Below are 16,337 nucleotides of genomic sequence, written 5' to 3' on the forward strand. Positions count from 1 at the left end.
TAGTAATACAACACTTCCAGAGAGGTTAACAGCGATCTCATGGGTTTTATGTGCACCTCTCTTGCTTCATTTCCTTACTCACTTCCTCTCAACTTATTGCAATGTTTGTTGTTTCCTAATGTCAATTTTTTAATGACATTATTATTTCACAAACCCTCACTGTGTCTCCACTTTGTTGGTTTAGTCCTGTTAAAAAATGTTCCTATCCACTCTCAGTGTATATCTGAAATGACACCTAAAATCTTTTTTGAAAGTTGAAATACTTAATATTTTTTAAATTCTCTTTTCTGTACATATTTTTGTGTTTCTCTCTGAAGAAAACCAGAGGCACTTTGAGAAGCAGCGTTGGCCTCCTGTGTGGTTCCTGAAGGAGGAGGACCGCTACCTGCGCTCTCAGAAGGAGCGCGAGCGTGAGGAGGAGATCTTACGCAAGCAACACAACAAACGGGGCTGGTGTTTCTGGAGACACCCATCTTCCTCTCCACATGTCTCCTAAGCATTTCCTCCACTTCCTCTACACTTCATCTTGACCTGGGTCATCCTGCCCAGGATAACTAACACCCCTGTAACGCATATAGAGGAGGCTTCGAACCCTCTATCAGTGCTACTATGCCTGAATGTCAGCTTGTTTAGGGGGAATGTATGTGCCTCTTTATAATTGTGGGTGACTTTATGAGTGCATTTTGGTATGCCTGTGTGACAAGTGTGGACTTGTGGATGTGTGAGTGTATGCGTATGGTTATTATGATTGAAGCTTCCAAGTTGAGTGCTTCCCAGACGCCCTGATCTATAAGGGCCTGTGGCATTGCAGTGCAGCCTCCCGTCCCCTCCACAAGAGCTCTGACCCTCCGCCAGCACTCTCAGTGTCCCAGTCTTCGGACTGGGAGCAAGAGCTCTCTATCTCTCTCAGTCTCCATCTTTCACATTGACCTTAATGACTATAACACATTGACCACTGCAGCTCCTCTTGGGGAGATTACCTCTGCCTTCACTTCTACACAGACTGTTAGCTTGCACACACAGACCCATGCCCCAAGATCCACCCCTCTAAAACCAGCACTGGATTCCCAGGAACTGACACTGACAATGTAACTATTATTATTTTGATATTATTTGTCCATTTTATATATTTTTTTGCACCTTCTAGGACACTCTTATCAGGGGAAATGGCGCACACTACTCCCAGGAAGTGTTGGGGACCTTGATGATTGCCATTGCAACCGCAAAAATGGGACTGTTAAGCTAGAGCCCGAGTTTGGGTGCAAGGACAACCTTAGAGCTGTTAGTGAGTTAGGATGCTCCAGTAAGGAGGCTCAATCATAGCTATTAATCTCCAGTCTGTTTTGATGTGTGTCCATCATCCATCCCTGCACCTGCCATTCCCTCCTCCTGAACACCACACGCGCAAAAAAAGCAAAACACAAGCTCTCCTTGATGAGTTGGATTCACCAAACTGCACTTCAGAGACATTCAAAGTGACCACTCTATAGCAATGATGGGGGTAGAGAGGGCTAGCCTTACTTGATACCTCTTCCATGGAAGAAAGACGGATACAGTATTAAACAGAAAAAGCTTGTAACGTCCATGACCACAAGGTTGCATTGAAGCGCCTCAGCCAGCCTGCCTTTACACCCCTACATCACTAGGGGCAGCACTGCTCAGGGCCCCAGCACTAACCTCCACACTAACAGGAGTTTTTTTTTTTTATGTGTGTGATTTATTCTCTCTAGTTTTTCAATTATTAAGATCATCAGTATACTTAAATCCTTGCAGAGTGTTAAGAGAAAGCAAAAGCACATGCACAGTGTTATAGACTATTGATATTCACCTGACTCTGAATACCAAAGCTGTGATTCTTTTTGATCTCTTTCTTCCTCAATTTATTCAGTTCTGCTTCCCTCTTCCTTATTGGAAAGAGGGGATGGAGGAGAGAAGAGAAAGGGGCTTGTAGGAAAAGGATGCAGTACAAAATGATGTTTGAATCCCTCCTCGAGGTGACGTTTTTCAGTCTGTGGTGTCAGGAGAAAAGTGTCACTGCTGGACATTGCCTTCCATTCCTCTTGCTGGAATTGAAAATGGTGCTTAAGACACAATAAGACAGTGTCCACATGAACACACAGACACGCACGCAATTCTCTGTTCACAGTATAAGTGTCTGTCAAGTTGTTAAGTGTTTACTTGTGATGAAAGTGCGGAAAGTTTCAAAGAAAGTATTTCAATTTGACACATTTTTAATTTTTCTGCTCCATATGCTAACAGTCTGCAGGAGGTCATAATAGGTAATTGATTTTAGAATGTGTAGATTTCTGATTTTACACACAGTGGTCACAACCTTGTAATGTCTTTTGTTGCTTTTGTACTCAAAAACAGTATGATCTGTTTAGCTTCCTTGTTAACCAGGAAAATAATATTACTTTAGATTGAATTTGCAATCATGAGTGTTGTCTCAAACGATGAATGGTTTGATATATAACCACATATAAGAGCAAATCGGATTTTCTCGTTAAGGGTGCTAATTTCTTTGGGCTTTAGGACTGAATGTGAAAATGAGACTTTGTGGTGATGAGTTTCTATTAGCACGTTCTATTTGTGGGTCTGTGCCCCTTAGCTTTACCCAGGCAACTGTAGGAGATAGATAGATTGTGTGAGACATGTGGTGCATTCTGCCGTTCTCCATGGGAGGTGTGTTAAAGTCATTTTCAGCTACTGAAATAGAAGTCAGATAGGATCTCACGAGACCCAAGTGAGAATTGAGCTGATTCCTCTCTGATAAGATTGAAAGCAGAGTAAAAGTCTTAGTCAGCATTGCATGCAACCTACATATATTGGAATTACTCCGTGGATATTTGAACTCATCCCAGTGTAGGGCTTTCGGAATTTGGAAATGTGACCTAAAGAGGAGAAAGTTGAGGGAAATGGAATTGAAATGGATTTCCATGGCCTCTTCTTAGTTCACCATAGAAGGGATGGCTACTAGATTTGTCTTATTAATGGTTGGTATGACCTATTAAGCCTCTTCTCTTGGTCCATGTGCCTTATAGTTGGACAGATTTCGTCAAAACTGAAATTTTGTTTGGGATTTTCACAAAGGCTTAGTTCAAACCTGCAGACAGGTTCTGCAGTGGTTGACATGATTGATATAGTAGATAATGATATAACTGTAAAATGGATTATGGTTTTGCTTTATGCACTCTCAGCTATTATCCTTCTTGAGGGGACTTTTGAGCCAACCTGAGCCATCCTTGTGGAGAATCTTTTGGCCTAATACTTGTTTTTATGCAGACAAATGGCCTTGAATTAAATTCTAGAGTGTAGTCGTTAGGTTGGTATAATTATATGGCCTTAGATTTGTGGTTTTTCTAGATTATTTGGATGTAGGATCATAGTTGGAGTTCTCCACTGACCAGGTGATTGAGAGTTAGTGATAACAATGACTGACAGGTTGATTCCTGTTGTGTACCTTCAAAACCACTGACTTTGAGAAAGCAAAGCTTTTTAATGAACACTGGCTGGCCTGTGTGCTGGAAGAGTGTGACCACTTTTGGAATGTGGTTAATTTGCATGGTGGCCTAACTTTGTCACTATAACGACACTTTGTGTAGGAAAGCACTTTCTTCTTTTTTTGTCTATTACTATACATTTTTGTGCTTAGTGTGCATTGTTCCTCATGTGAGATTGTTTATAAAACTGATGATTGTAGCACAATATTTCCACTTCTTTCAAATTTTCCCACAACTTGCTCAGTGCAGAGCTGAATAACATGACTTGTCCAGCTTCTTATTTAAGGTCTAGCTTGAACTGATCCCTACAGTAGCTCTCTCTCTCTCTTTTTTTAAACTATGTGGCATTATACATAGATCAGTTTAACTAAATTAGCTCAACACAGCTTAAGGTAGCATCACTAAATATACAACTTTGAATAATATTCTGGGAAATCTACATACATATGTTTGAAAAACTAATTCTGTTGCTGCTGTACAGTGTTACAGCTGTTCTTTTTATGCTGTTACTGTAGATTAATACAATCAGTCAAAGCTATTCTTGAAGATACAAGGCATGAAACTGAAAAGCATAAAAAGCAAGTATTTAGGGGAATTTGAGTATTATAATGCACATATTTGAAGAATGTCCTAAATGGCTGAAAGTCAAATATAACAATTTGATTGAGCCTGCATGCAATGACATAGGAACTTAGAAAAGCATGATGCATGTTTCTGGGGTTAGGCGTAGAGTTTCTTAACCTTAGGGTCAGGCCCCTGTCTGGGGCCACTTCATATGAAACTTCTAAAACTGATATAATAAAACAAATCTGTTATTGTTGGGTTGAAATATATGTTATAATCATTTTGGATATTTGCATACCTCCATGCTATTGAAAATAGAGTACAAAATGTCTACTCAGTAAATTCACATGACAGTTGAGTACTCTTTTATTGTTGGGGTGAGATTTGTGGGAACCTTATAAGAATAAGGTCATGGGCCACAAAAAGTTGAGAAACCCTGATTTACAGAGAGGGAGAGATCCAGATGTAAAATTTAAAACCTTGTAAGCTTTAGTCAGCCCTCACTTTTTGCCCCACACTGACCCCTACAGGCCAAAATTATACCTTGTCACACCTTAATGGAGGGTTGTGTGGTTGGTATTCATTTGGTTTGTCTTGTTCTATCTTATCACATCCTTTTTACCGTCACATCCTGTCCTCTCCACTTATTTTACGTGGACTTTTTCTTCCTTTTTTAGCAGGACTGACCTTCCCTTTTTTAATGTGAGGCCTAGTGACTGAGAGAACACCTTGTTGTTTGTCTTTGGTGTCTCCTCTCCTGTGCCTTCAGTGATATCTCACTCTTTTTAGCTCTGCACAGGCTGACGGCACTGTACCTGCAGCCTTGTGAGCTCAAGTTTAAGTTGATTAAGCCAAGAAATACACACATGTGAGCACAGAAATAACAGTAGGCAGCTTTCTTTAATGTACAGTATCTTAGTGCTTGTGTGGATTGGCTCTTGTTTCTTTAATATGTGTGAGGCACAAAGCAGTTACTGTTTATTGGGGGCATAGTGATAACTTGCAGTGATGACATAAGATACGGAGCTTTACACGCTCATTAGCTAAAGCTACATAACAGACAACTTAAATTATGAAATGACCAAGAAACCCAGCATACCAGCAGTTTTAAACTAATGTTTTCGCACTCTTTCAGGTGCCTGCACTTTCTATTATGTAGCCTAACACAACTTTTGTGATGTTAAGTCTTTATATTTAACAGTTTTCCTGATCAGAATGAAAATATCTTATTACAAGTTTCACTTTGTTGTGATTATTTTCTCTCTAAGCCAAATTGAATATTGCTTCCACTATTTAGCTGCAATTTTAATATATTGCAACCAGGCATAAAGTCAGTGTATTTTAAGTTGGGGAACAGCATCTGTGAACTACTGTTTGGATTAAAAGCAGATATTAGCTGTGACAACTATATATATATAATGCTTTAATTAAAATAGTTGTTATCCAAAGTAAAGTACAGTGTTGTAAATTTGAAATTAGTAGTCCCAGTTGGAACGAACCCCTCACCTTATAACTGCTCACCACACTGTATGTATTTACCAAGCTGTTGTATACATATAATTGTATGCACAGAGATGCCCAGGACAGGGAGAGTGTTAGATAGACAGACATGGTGTGATTAACCTCTGGTCTATACCGTAATTTTTAAGTGGATCGTATATATTGTATAGTATTGTTATGCACCTTTGTTTCAATTGACTCATATGAGTTTTATTAACATTTACTGCTCGTGTTATTGTGTTTTAATACAATAAAAGGCAAAAGAAAGAGCACACCACACACAACTATTAAGGGCTTTCAAAAAATATACAACAATCAGAATGTTTTGCTGCTGTTGCAAAAATGTTTTGAAACAAAAAATTTGTAATATTTTTGAACCACTGTGATTTGTACAAAACTTCAAAAAGAAAAGTAGAAAAAAGATGTTTTTTTGCCATTTCAGTATTTTGATGTTTGACATGGATTTTATTAAAACTGTTAATCTTTTGAACTTGTTGTCCTAGATGTTTGTTATTGTGTGTTTTTCCTGTACCAATGTGCAACACAAAACACTGTGGAAATCATGGTTGTTGAATGCTGTGTTTTGAAAACAAAATAATCATAATTGCCTCTGGAAAGTTATTGCAAATGTGGTACAGTATAACTCAAACTGCCAGAGACTTGGAAATGTGAAGAAAGGTTAATCTGGGTTTCAGTAATTAAATCAAATTTGTCAAATATACTGTGAACAATAAATCCATATCAAAAATATTTCTTTGAGAGAATGTAGACTTAGACCAGTTCGAAAACACTTTATTGGAGAAAACATGGCATTTTAGAAGTCAATAAGTTCTCCACTAATGAAAAGGTATAAAAAGATGTTGTGACTCCATAGTATTCCCTGTAATGCAGCTGTGCCACCTGGTGGACAAAATCAGCTGTCCAACATCACTGAGTGAAATGTAGAAAAAAATCATCTCTAAATGGAATAGGTTGCACACCATTTTTCTACATTTCTATTTAAAATAGAAGTTTTACACCCAGATATACTATGCAGGCTTTTCAGTTTGATAGATAGATAGATTTGACTACAATAAAAGTACATACAAGACTGCAGTCACTCATACAATACAATACAATTAAATTATCAAGGATAAAAAGCCAATAAAGCTTCCAATGTCACCCTGTAAGGGGAAAAGGGGGAGGATGGCAGATATTCAAGTCAAAACACACAATCAAACTAGAGATAAATCATACAACAAGTAAAACAAACATTCATTCATTCATTCAACAAGCATTTCATCAACCATTTCTTGAACAAACGTTAAAAGCCCTTCTCAGCCTGCTTTTGTGTCAGAGAATTCGGAGAACTGGTCCAGAGAATTGCAGCAGTGTATAAAATAAAAACATGTTTTTATTCTTGAATCTGAAAGGAATAATGTTTGTTAAGCTACCTCTTGTTGCATAGTTATGATGATCTCTGATGAGACTAAAGTAGTTATTAAGTAACCGGGAGCTGTATTCTTTATTATTTTGTAAGTGAGACCTACTTAGTTTGCATCATTTCTCTTTCCACTCTGAGATAATTAAAGTTTTGGAAGTGATGTATTAGTGTTATCATTATGTCAACAACTGAGCCACTAACAGACATAAATACACCCTGAACTTTCACATTAATATCTCATTATCTTTGATTGGTTTTGATTGGAATTATATTAAAGTTCAAACACCCTTAGAACTTTTTTCATCATTAATGCATTATCTCTCCCCTTGTTTTATTACAAAAGCTATCCACCAAATCACAAAGCAGTTGCATTCATATATTCTCATATTTCTTTTTACATTTCCTTTGGATGAGAGAGAGATTGAGTCAGCAACTCCCACCAAGTGGCTCCCTGAACACGTATCATCAAGATCAACATACTGCGAGCTGAGACTTCTAATCGAGCAAGTCTGGTAAGGGATCACAGAAAGCCACAGAAACATGGGGGACAGGACTGACTGTTGCCATGGTAATGTTTAGTGATGTGGCTGATGATGCATAACTTAGGAAGGGTGACGAGGGATGGGGGCGGTTGTGGGGAGTGGAATATTCGTATCCATATGCTATCTTGACGTGCGTGTGTGCATGTGCGCATGGGTGTGTGTTTCGCAAAGCTACCATCAGTTCAGACTCTTCCAGGAAAACACACAAGTCAAGCTGCCAACCAACAAACTCTTAACAACCGATGACGTACGTCCGTTTTCCTTTCATTTGCTAGTAAATGTAAGAATTTACTAGTGTGTATTTGTGGCAGCGACCTCAGCGTCATCAATGGTCCTGAGAATCGGTTTGAACACTGATTACAGTCACAGAACTTAATGCCGCGTCAGCTGTTTTATCAGTAGGCTGTGTTCAAATTTCCCACTGACCTTGCCCCTGATCTCACACCACAGCCTCAAAGAACACAGCTTAAGAGTCACAGACACGTGCTGACATCACCACATCTGGCTCTCATTTCCAAAGGTTCCCTTGGGAGGAGATGAGAAGATCTGAGTTTGAGGGAAATGGACAAAACGTTGCCTTGGATATGAGAGTTTACATGGGTTTTTTTTTTATGAAACATGTTACTTACAGGTAGGACTGAAGCTGAAATAATGAGATTAATCTTGCTGATGCTTGAAGCCTTGAAGAATACGATGGAGGAGTGGGAGAAAGCTTTAAATCTCAGAGAGGTGGGTGTGACTGCATCAAAACTGGGACTGCCTTTTTATTATTCACAGTTGAAGCTGATTGAGGATAAGAATGTATTTTCAGAGTTTTGAAGCTTTCAAGTATACAATAACACAGTCACACACAGAAACATGCGCATGCCTTGGACATTTAATTAAAAAGTTGACCAACAAGAAATACCAAAAGTACAAACGAGGTCTGTTGGTTGAGAACTGACAGCACATTCCTCTGTGTATTTCACCCTCCTCCAAAGTGTGTCTCATCTACATGTTGTTAGTCCAAACCTCCCCAAAGTCTACTCCATAAACAAATGTGTCTGCCCCCCACACATGCACACATGCACATACCTCTAAATCAGCAGAGTTTATGAATACGTTCTCAGCCTGACACCATGGTCTAATCTAAGGGATATTTTGTATGAGAAAGCAGACACGGAGCTTCTTTCTTTAACAGAGATTTTTGCTCTTTTTTTATCTCCGCATAACCTGGCCGTTTGTTTATGCTTGTCATATTTAACTGAAGCAGGGCAACCTCGACGTGATGAGGAAGGCAAAAGCTTATGTTTATTCAGTCTGAATGAGATAAGGGGAAACAAAGTGAAGAGAGAGTTTGGAAAACCCTGTTTTTCATTACTCGTGTTTGTGTTCATAGAGGTGAGAATGTGATTTGAAACTGCACACAACACACGCATTCACATGGATACACCCTTGCACACACTCACACACTGAGGCTCAAGGGGAAGATATCTCAGGGTTGTTGTGAAGGCGCATAGCTGAGCAGTGACCTCACCTGGAGGCCGGATGAGAAGACACCCAGATTCACGGGGAATGTGTGTAGACCTCTCTCACACTCACTCACTACATGCAAAGGGTTTGTGTGACCCTGTTGCACATCTTTGCTCTCTCTATCTTTTCTTTCTCTTTCCAATTGATACATTTTGTTTCCTACTTTGCCACATAACTCTGATGTTTCCTTTTCTTATCTCGCCTGTCTGGCACCTGGATTGACCTCAATTGTTTTCCAAGGCTGAGCCGTGGTGTTATTACCCCTCAGCTGCTGGTGTGTTTGTGAGTTCAGCTGTTAGATTAATGTGTGTACACTACTGGCATATGACTTGTGACTAATTTCCACGCAATTGTATCATCGCTGCTAGTGAGCCTCTTCCACATCCACCTCATTATCTGTCTCCAGGAAAGCAATGACATGACTCCTCAACTGGAGGAGGTCAGACAGTGTCTTCAGTCTGCTGCAGTAAAAAAAAACAGTGTTGAATTCTGATAGTTGTCAATAGAAACAAGCATTATGTACATTATCTTTTATGACTTAATGACTTATAACCATCAGTCGCTGTTGATCTGTAAAACTGCTGTGCTGGATGATTTCCAAGGGTTGAGAAAATAGTACCATGCACAGCAAAGTTTGACGTGTTTGATATACTGTACAGCTGGCATGAAATGCCCCTAAAAGGTTAGACACATTCCAGCAGCTCATAATGTAAAACTACAAATGCAAACACAACGTCATAATGTCATAGGACAGGCTGTATTTATGACAACATGAACTGAAGATTACAACCATTGCAACTGTCCATAGACACGCAAATATGACAGCGCATGCTCCCGCATTAGTGGGTGGATCCTGGCCTCCAGAGGAGCAATGGAAAACATATTATTAGTGAAGTATAATGACAACAGGAGGACGAAGATGAGGCTGTGACCCCTGAACCCACAGAACACGATCCCTCACGTCTAAGTACACATAAACCTGCCAGGCAAGCCTCAATACGCCCCAAGAAAACAGGATTTGGACAAATCCATGCACACAAGGAACCGGTTTGTTTAGTGGCAGAACTATGTTTTGTCAATTCAGAGGGAGATTATGATTTGCATGTTATTGAATGCTACATGCCATTAGATGGTAGAACAGCCAGATGTACAAGGACTTGATAAAAATCACAGAGTGATCTATGACTGATGAGACTTAATAGTGCTCTGAGAGGCTATGAGAGGATGTCACGTGTGACTGGACCTCTCAGCACTCTGTCACCAACACTCTTGTTAGTTTAGGCTATATCAGGGAAGCAGGATGTTGAACAAAAAAGCCTGTGACAATTAGAGAAAGAGTTTCAGCAAATGAGGAGTAAATCCCCACTAGTACACACACACACACACACACACACACACACACACACACACACACATATGTCCAAATTCCCAGTGGACATACAATCATTCCCACATTTAGACCCCATCTCCAACAACAGCTGCCACCGCACCCCAGCAGAGGAAATGCCAAAGTCCTCTGAAGTGGAGCATAACAGCATTGCGTTCACATCCACAGTGAAGGGCTAAGAGTCTGGAAGGGCAGGAGAGCCTCTAATAGCAGGAAGTTGTAAGAATAATAGCGGCATGGAGATGTCATGCCCCCTGTCCTTCTGGCATGCAAGCTTTGGCCAAAACAGCAGAGTCTGTATGTGCTGCATGCTTTCTTACACAACTAATGCTAATTTTTAGCACAACTTTCAGTAGGCCTATCAAGTATTTCCCTGACACTGGCATCACAAGAAAAGTAGTTGGAATCCTGTGTGAAAAATGTACCCAAAGAATCTGAAGAGAAAGAGGAATACAAAGGCGAAGACAGAAACTCTTTCCCTTTAAAGGAAGTGGGTATTTTCCTGAGTGATCGCATCTGGTGAGTGTGTCAATCCAATATTCACCAGAGGATTACTTAGCCACTGTGAACTATTTCCAGATCAAATCTTCGTGGTGAAAAGCATGGCACGGAGTATTAACTGTTGATGAATAGTTATCTGAAATGAAATTTCATTAGGTGAAATCCAGCCCGAGTCTGACACATCAGAAAATAAAAACCTGTGACTTTTATCCTCTACATCTGTCGTGGATTATCTAAGAATGGCTGTTAAGTAAATTACAGAGCTCAGGAACGTTCCCATAATCCAAGATCTTAAACCCCCATGCCACTGACCTACAGTCAAATACCATTGTATGTGTGTGTATGTGTGCATAAATGTCTGGAGAGAGTTTGTCTTGAGTATGTGTGCCAGTGGGTGCATGGGTGCACGTGTGAGCGTGTGCATCAATGCATGTCAGTGTTTGTGTGTGTGTGTCACTGTTGGGCAGCCACTGAGCAGACCCCCAGCTGTTCTTAAACACTGAAACAGCCTCCCCTGTTCTTTTTTATGTGCAGCCTGTTTCAGACTCAGTTCCCATGAAATTAGTCCTTCTTAGGCTCCTTCAGAGTTTGCCTGCACTGTAAATGGCTTCTCTGGAGTCTGCCAAGGGCCAGTGGGGGCCGATTCAAAGACAAAACGAGACAAAGAGAGACTGACAGATCCAAAGCTGCCACACTGCCCCTGTAGCCACTCTAAACCACATCAACCACATCATTTCTTATTCTGGATTTCTTTCCATCTGAAGCGTATCCAAAAATAGTTTGGTTTGAATTATTGAAAAGTAATAACTTATTGTGCAACTTATTGGAAAATAAATAATTTTATTGGACTGTTCCATTTGCTTGCAGAATTATGTAAATATTCGTGATGTGGTGCAATACCACCACTACTCTGCTTTGCTTTAGCACAACAAAGTGGCTTTTGGTCACACTGTTGGGCAATTGAATTGCAGGGAAGTTGTCCTATCAAAGACAAAGGTTAAAAAGTGAATACCAGGATAAAGTGGATGCATGAGACATATTTTTATGAGTGGCTGCGTTGCAGGCTGAAGACTTTTCTTCCAAGTGACCCAGCTAGTGAAGTCATTATGCTTTCCACTCTCTCAACGGGAGGTGGGGCTTTTTGGTGAAAACTTATTCTACCCCGCTGCACAAAGACCAGTGTGCAGTCGCAGCAGTCTCCTCCACGCTGTGTGTGCGCAGCGCCTGCACAGATCGCTCCCATTTGGAACTTAAGCCCACATTGCATGAACCTACGTACCTTTACTGCTGTTTTCTCGGCCGTGAACGACCCTCATTATTCCGCTGTGGCTGTTTCAAGCAGATAGTCCGACCCCGAAAACCGTGGGGACCAGTGAAGAGAGAAGCTGCGGGAGTGGTCTGGAAACCTTTGCCATCATGAGCATGCAAACGGTCAACCTTGATACCTACAGCCTGTCGCTGCTCACGGCCAAAGAGGACATCCTCAACACCCGGTCCTCCACTAACTGGTAACACATAGTGCTCTTGAACAAAATTCTCATAACAGATTCATGTCAACATTATAATTGTGCGTTTTTAAAATGAGAACCACGAAGACAAATCGAATCAGAAACTTCCATGAAAGTTTCATGTTGTTTTACTGAATGGGCCATGGCAGTTTGCTTACGACCACAGTGGCTGTTGCGTAATAGACGCTTGATTTCAATTAATCCAGTAAGAGGCACACAGAGCTGGCCAGCACAGGGGTAGCACGCAACCTGGACTCTATTTACAAGTTCAGCAGTGACAAACACGCACAGGCTGTTTTAAGTGGCACAGAGATGTATTGGCTCCTTTATCCTCTCGGTGAGCTGATGTGAGGTGTGGATGGTCGTCCATTACGCACGCCAGGCGGCTGGTGTGGCTCAGAGCGCAGCACCTGGCTGGCGGCCCGCTGCCCTCACCCGGTCCTTTCCTTCCATGACTTTGCTATTCTCCCTCCGGAGCTCTGAGGCTTCATTCTTTGTGCTGAGGATCGGGTTTCTGCTGATGTGCTGATCTTTGACAGGGGTTGTCTTTCAGGGAGAGGCTCTTGAATTTGACAGACAGGATAGCACGCATGCATGAGTACAGTAGCGTTCACTCGACTATCAAATAGTACAAAGTAAAATGTTGAGTAACAACTATGATGTGTACAATAGATGTACAATAAATAAAGGTTATGTATATATAATATTTATATTTATTTACTACATATTTTCCAGACATTCTGCTGTGTGACGTGTGTTCATGTCGTGCTGTAACTTGACCACCTGACACTTGGCTCATTCTGTCGTCTTGTCACAGGGTTTTGCTGGTCTGTCACTATGGTGACCCGTCCATCTTTTCCAAACATACCAACTTCCAACTCTGTCTGCATGTGTAATTCCCTTTCTTTACTTTTTCCTTCTCTTTTACTGTGTGTGTGGTATTCTCAGCTCGAGCTATAAATGTGTTTTCACTGGCTGTTTTCAGCTAGTAAGGGGAGAATTAGACATGCTGTCCCTCTCTTTCCACATTTCCACTCACTTTAATGACCAAAGGTATTGTAAATTACAAGTTATAGCTTAGAGAAGTGGGCCAAGGCCCAAGAACACATGTGTGCTCATGTGTGAGTAGAGGACTGATTATGTCTATCTTTGTTTAATCTTTTTCTGCCTCTCATCTCTCTCTGCCTTTGGGTCTCTTTGCCCCCTTTCTTCCTACCTTCTCCTTGGCTTTCCATGATGCCATATGCAGACTTGGGGAAATGAGCATTCAGAACACCATGAGTTAACCTTGACAAGCTGAAATCTGACATCTTCATGAATAGGGTGGAAAGAACTTCCTCATCCAGGCAGAACATGCTCAGTTTCCTTTCTTTCTTGCATTTGGAAAAATCTCTAAAAGTTTCCATGTTCAGTATCACTATGGAGATTTTGTCCCAACACCTCCACACTGATACTTCCCTGATCCAGCAATTTCTCACTGGAGAGAATTTGCCCAAACTCTCAGTGAAAAACAGATCTGGTTTGTGTTCCTGCCAACCCACTGCCTGTCAAACAATCACACAAACTATCCACCACACACACGTGTATGTTTGTGCTTACAAGAGACGAAAAAGAGAAAAAGAAAGTGGGAGAGCAAAATCCTCTAGCATTCACTGAGCCTGCTTTAGAGGGCTGCTGGGACTGAATAGGGAAGTGGGAGGGGGACACGATGATGTCATGATTCCCACTGTCAAACCACTGCGAGAGACACCCACCACGTGTGTGTGGAAGAGATTTTATGAGCGTGCGTGTGAGTTTGGGTGTGAACATATTTGTGTCTGGATGTGCATCCTACAGAGACTATTAAAGTGAGTCGGGGGCATTGAGAAGTTTGCAAGGAGAGAGGGGTAAGAGGATTGTTTTGTGGAAAGATCCCGCCCCCACTGTGTGGCCTTGAGGTCCCTGTGTGTATTATCTAATGACCTTGTGTCCTGAATGGGAAACAGACCCTTTGTGGTGAGGCTCTGAAGAAAAGAGGAGCAATTTCAATGCATCCTCCATTCAGACCTCTCTGCTCAACATACAGCCTTGGAGGTCTCTCCTTAGTCTCCCAGACCACTATGGACTACAAAACATCTCAGTCGTGGGCTGGAAATCTGCACTGTTTGCACGTGTTTTGTGTTTGTATGGCACAAACTCCCAAGGATGTGTGTAATTCTGTGAAGAGGAAACACTTCTAAGTCTGTATAGCAAAAATAATTATGATTTATTTCCATAGTTTCTGTCCATTTATACCAAAAGAAATGATTTGATTGTAAGGACACTTCCACAAACTTAATGGAAGTTTGAACTTTAGCATTTTGTCTGAAAGGACAGATACAGATTGGATGTAGTTTTAGCTCAAACTCAAAACATTCATGTGTCTTGTGTTTTTACTATTCAGTAAAATTCCTCCGATAGTGGTTTTCTTTGCACATTTTACACATTTTCAACCCATCCAGTGAGTCAGTGTAAATAAGAGCCATTTTCCAAAGGAGCATGTAATACTAGAAGTGTCTTTCTGCCAAATAGACTGCAGCACCAGCTTAGCGAAACATGTAAAACAGGGGGAGGAATCAGTTTAGAAAAATGTTTGCAGCGTTGTTCCAGTCTTGCATAATGTATCTGATGGGAATTTCAATTGAGCTGTTGAGCAGTTTGACCTCTATTCATCAGAAATGGGTGTGGGCTGTATCAAGGCATCTGTGGGACCTTGTGACTTTAGCAACTGCCTAAACACACCTTCTTCATGAGCTTATGTGTCAGGCAATGACACACAAAGTAAATATCTGATTTCATTGTCATAGCAGTGATTCAGTTTAGATAGAGTCTTTAAAGATCAATCAATCAATCTTATCTTCCTTCATTTCCAGTTAAAAGGCTTGTTCTAGATCTAATTTGCATATTTTATTTACATGTTTCAAGTTAGCTGCATCTCCAAAAAAAAAAGACAACATTATGTACAGTAAAATGTGTTTCGAATACATTACAGATTATATTATTATATTAAGATGGTATAAATGTTCCCAAATTGTCAGAAAAAGATATTGTTGTCAGACATTGTGCTTGTAACATGATAGAATTAACTCATGCATCCTGTTTGAAGATGTTTTCTTTTACTGGCCCAGATATTTACCAGGTATAACAGTTCCTCATTGATTTGTTAGTGCAAGAATTTCTTGAGAAGTCATGTTGAATTTCCTGTTTCATTTCATTTCATTTCTTTCATTAGCTGCAAAGTGATACACGTCTTTCACCAAATATCCAAGAACTGCTGAATTAATTAATATCTGGATAATTTCTTTTTATCTTCATTAATCATTTCTTTGATTTTGGCAGTCTGTGTGGAACTTTTTTATCAGTCTTACTCATTTTCATTTAAGAAGCAACACACTATCCGCTACTTTCCTCTGGTCTCTTGTGAGGGGACTCTCCTGTTGATGATAAATGGAGGAGCCTTTATTTCAGCATAGGCCTGGGGTGTTTGTGTTGCTGCTACTTGCCAGAATTTCCATAGGCTCATGCATGATTAACTGAGACCTAAAGTGTTCCTGTGTCTAAAGTTACAGGCTAGATGGAGTACACCTGTGGGTGTGGGTAGAAGATGGGAGGGTGGAAGGCAAAACGCATGGTGTCCAGTGTATGTGGATGCACATGCCTGACTGCTTCTGCTTGTATTTCCTGACTCCAGAAGGAGATTATGTATTTAAGCGTGGCAAGACAGTTATCTTGTTCATAAAGATAAACAACCATTATCTCCATGCTCTTATCAAGCAGTTGCTAAGCGCCTGAACTTAGAAGAACACAGGTTCTGCTTTTTCTTCAGTTCCTTATTTATCCACAAAGACCCACCTGTCAAAAGAGACCCAACATGCTAGCTGT

The 16,337-nt window shown here is 40.6% G+C and overlaps 2 protein-coding genes across 5 annotated transcripts in view; both read left to right on the top strand.

Annotated features, from left to right (window-relative positions):
* Positions 1-6,054, top strand: part of rhobtb4 (Rho related BTB domain containing 4) — a 45,761-nt gene extending 39,707 nt beyond the window's left edge. For all 4 annotated transcript variants that reach the window (XM_067607866.1, XM_067607859.1, XM_067607874.1 and 1 more), the window contains one exon: positions 318-6,054. In XM_067607866.1, the coding sequence (XP_067463967.1) occupies positions 318-496 (179 nt within the window). In that variant the 3' untranslated portion in view covers positions 497-6,054. The remainder of the gene's footprint in view (positions 1-317) is intronic.
* Positions 6,055-12,092: 6,038 nt separating this feature from the next.
* The window catches only part of si:dkey-40c11.2 (drebrin), a 30,961-nt gene continuing 26,716 nt past the window's right edge, over positions 12,093-16,337 (top strand). Inside the window, exon 1 of the mRNA XM_067607887.1 lies at positions 12,093-12,437. Within this exon, the coding sequence (XP_067463988.1) occupies positions 12,346-12,437 (92 nt within the window). The 5' untranslated portion in view covers positions 12,093-12,345. The remainder of the gene's footprint in view (positions 12,438-16,337) is intronic.

Source organism: Thunnus thynnus, chromosome 2 (genome assembly GCF_963924715.1).
Source record: "Thunnus thynnus chromosome 2, fThuThy2.1, whole genome shotgun sequence".
NCBI classification, from domain to species: Eukaryota; Metazoa; Chordata; class Actinopteri; order Scombriformes; family Scombridae; genus Thunnus; species Thunnus thynnus.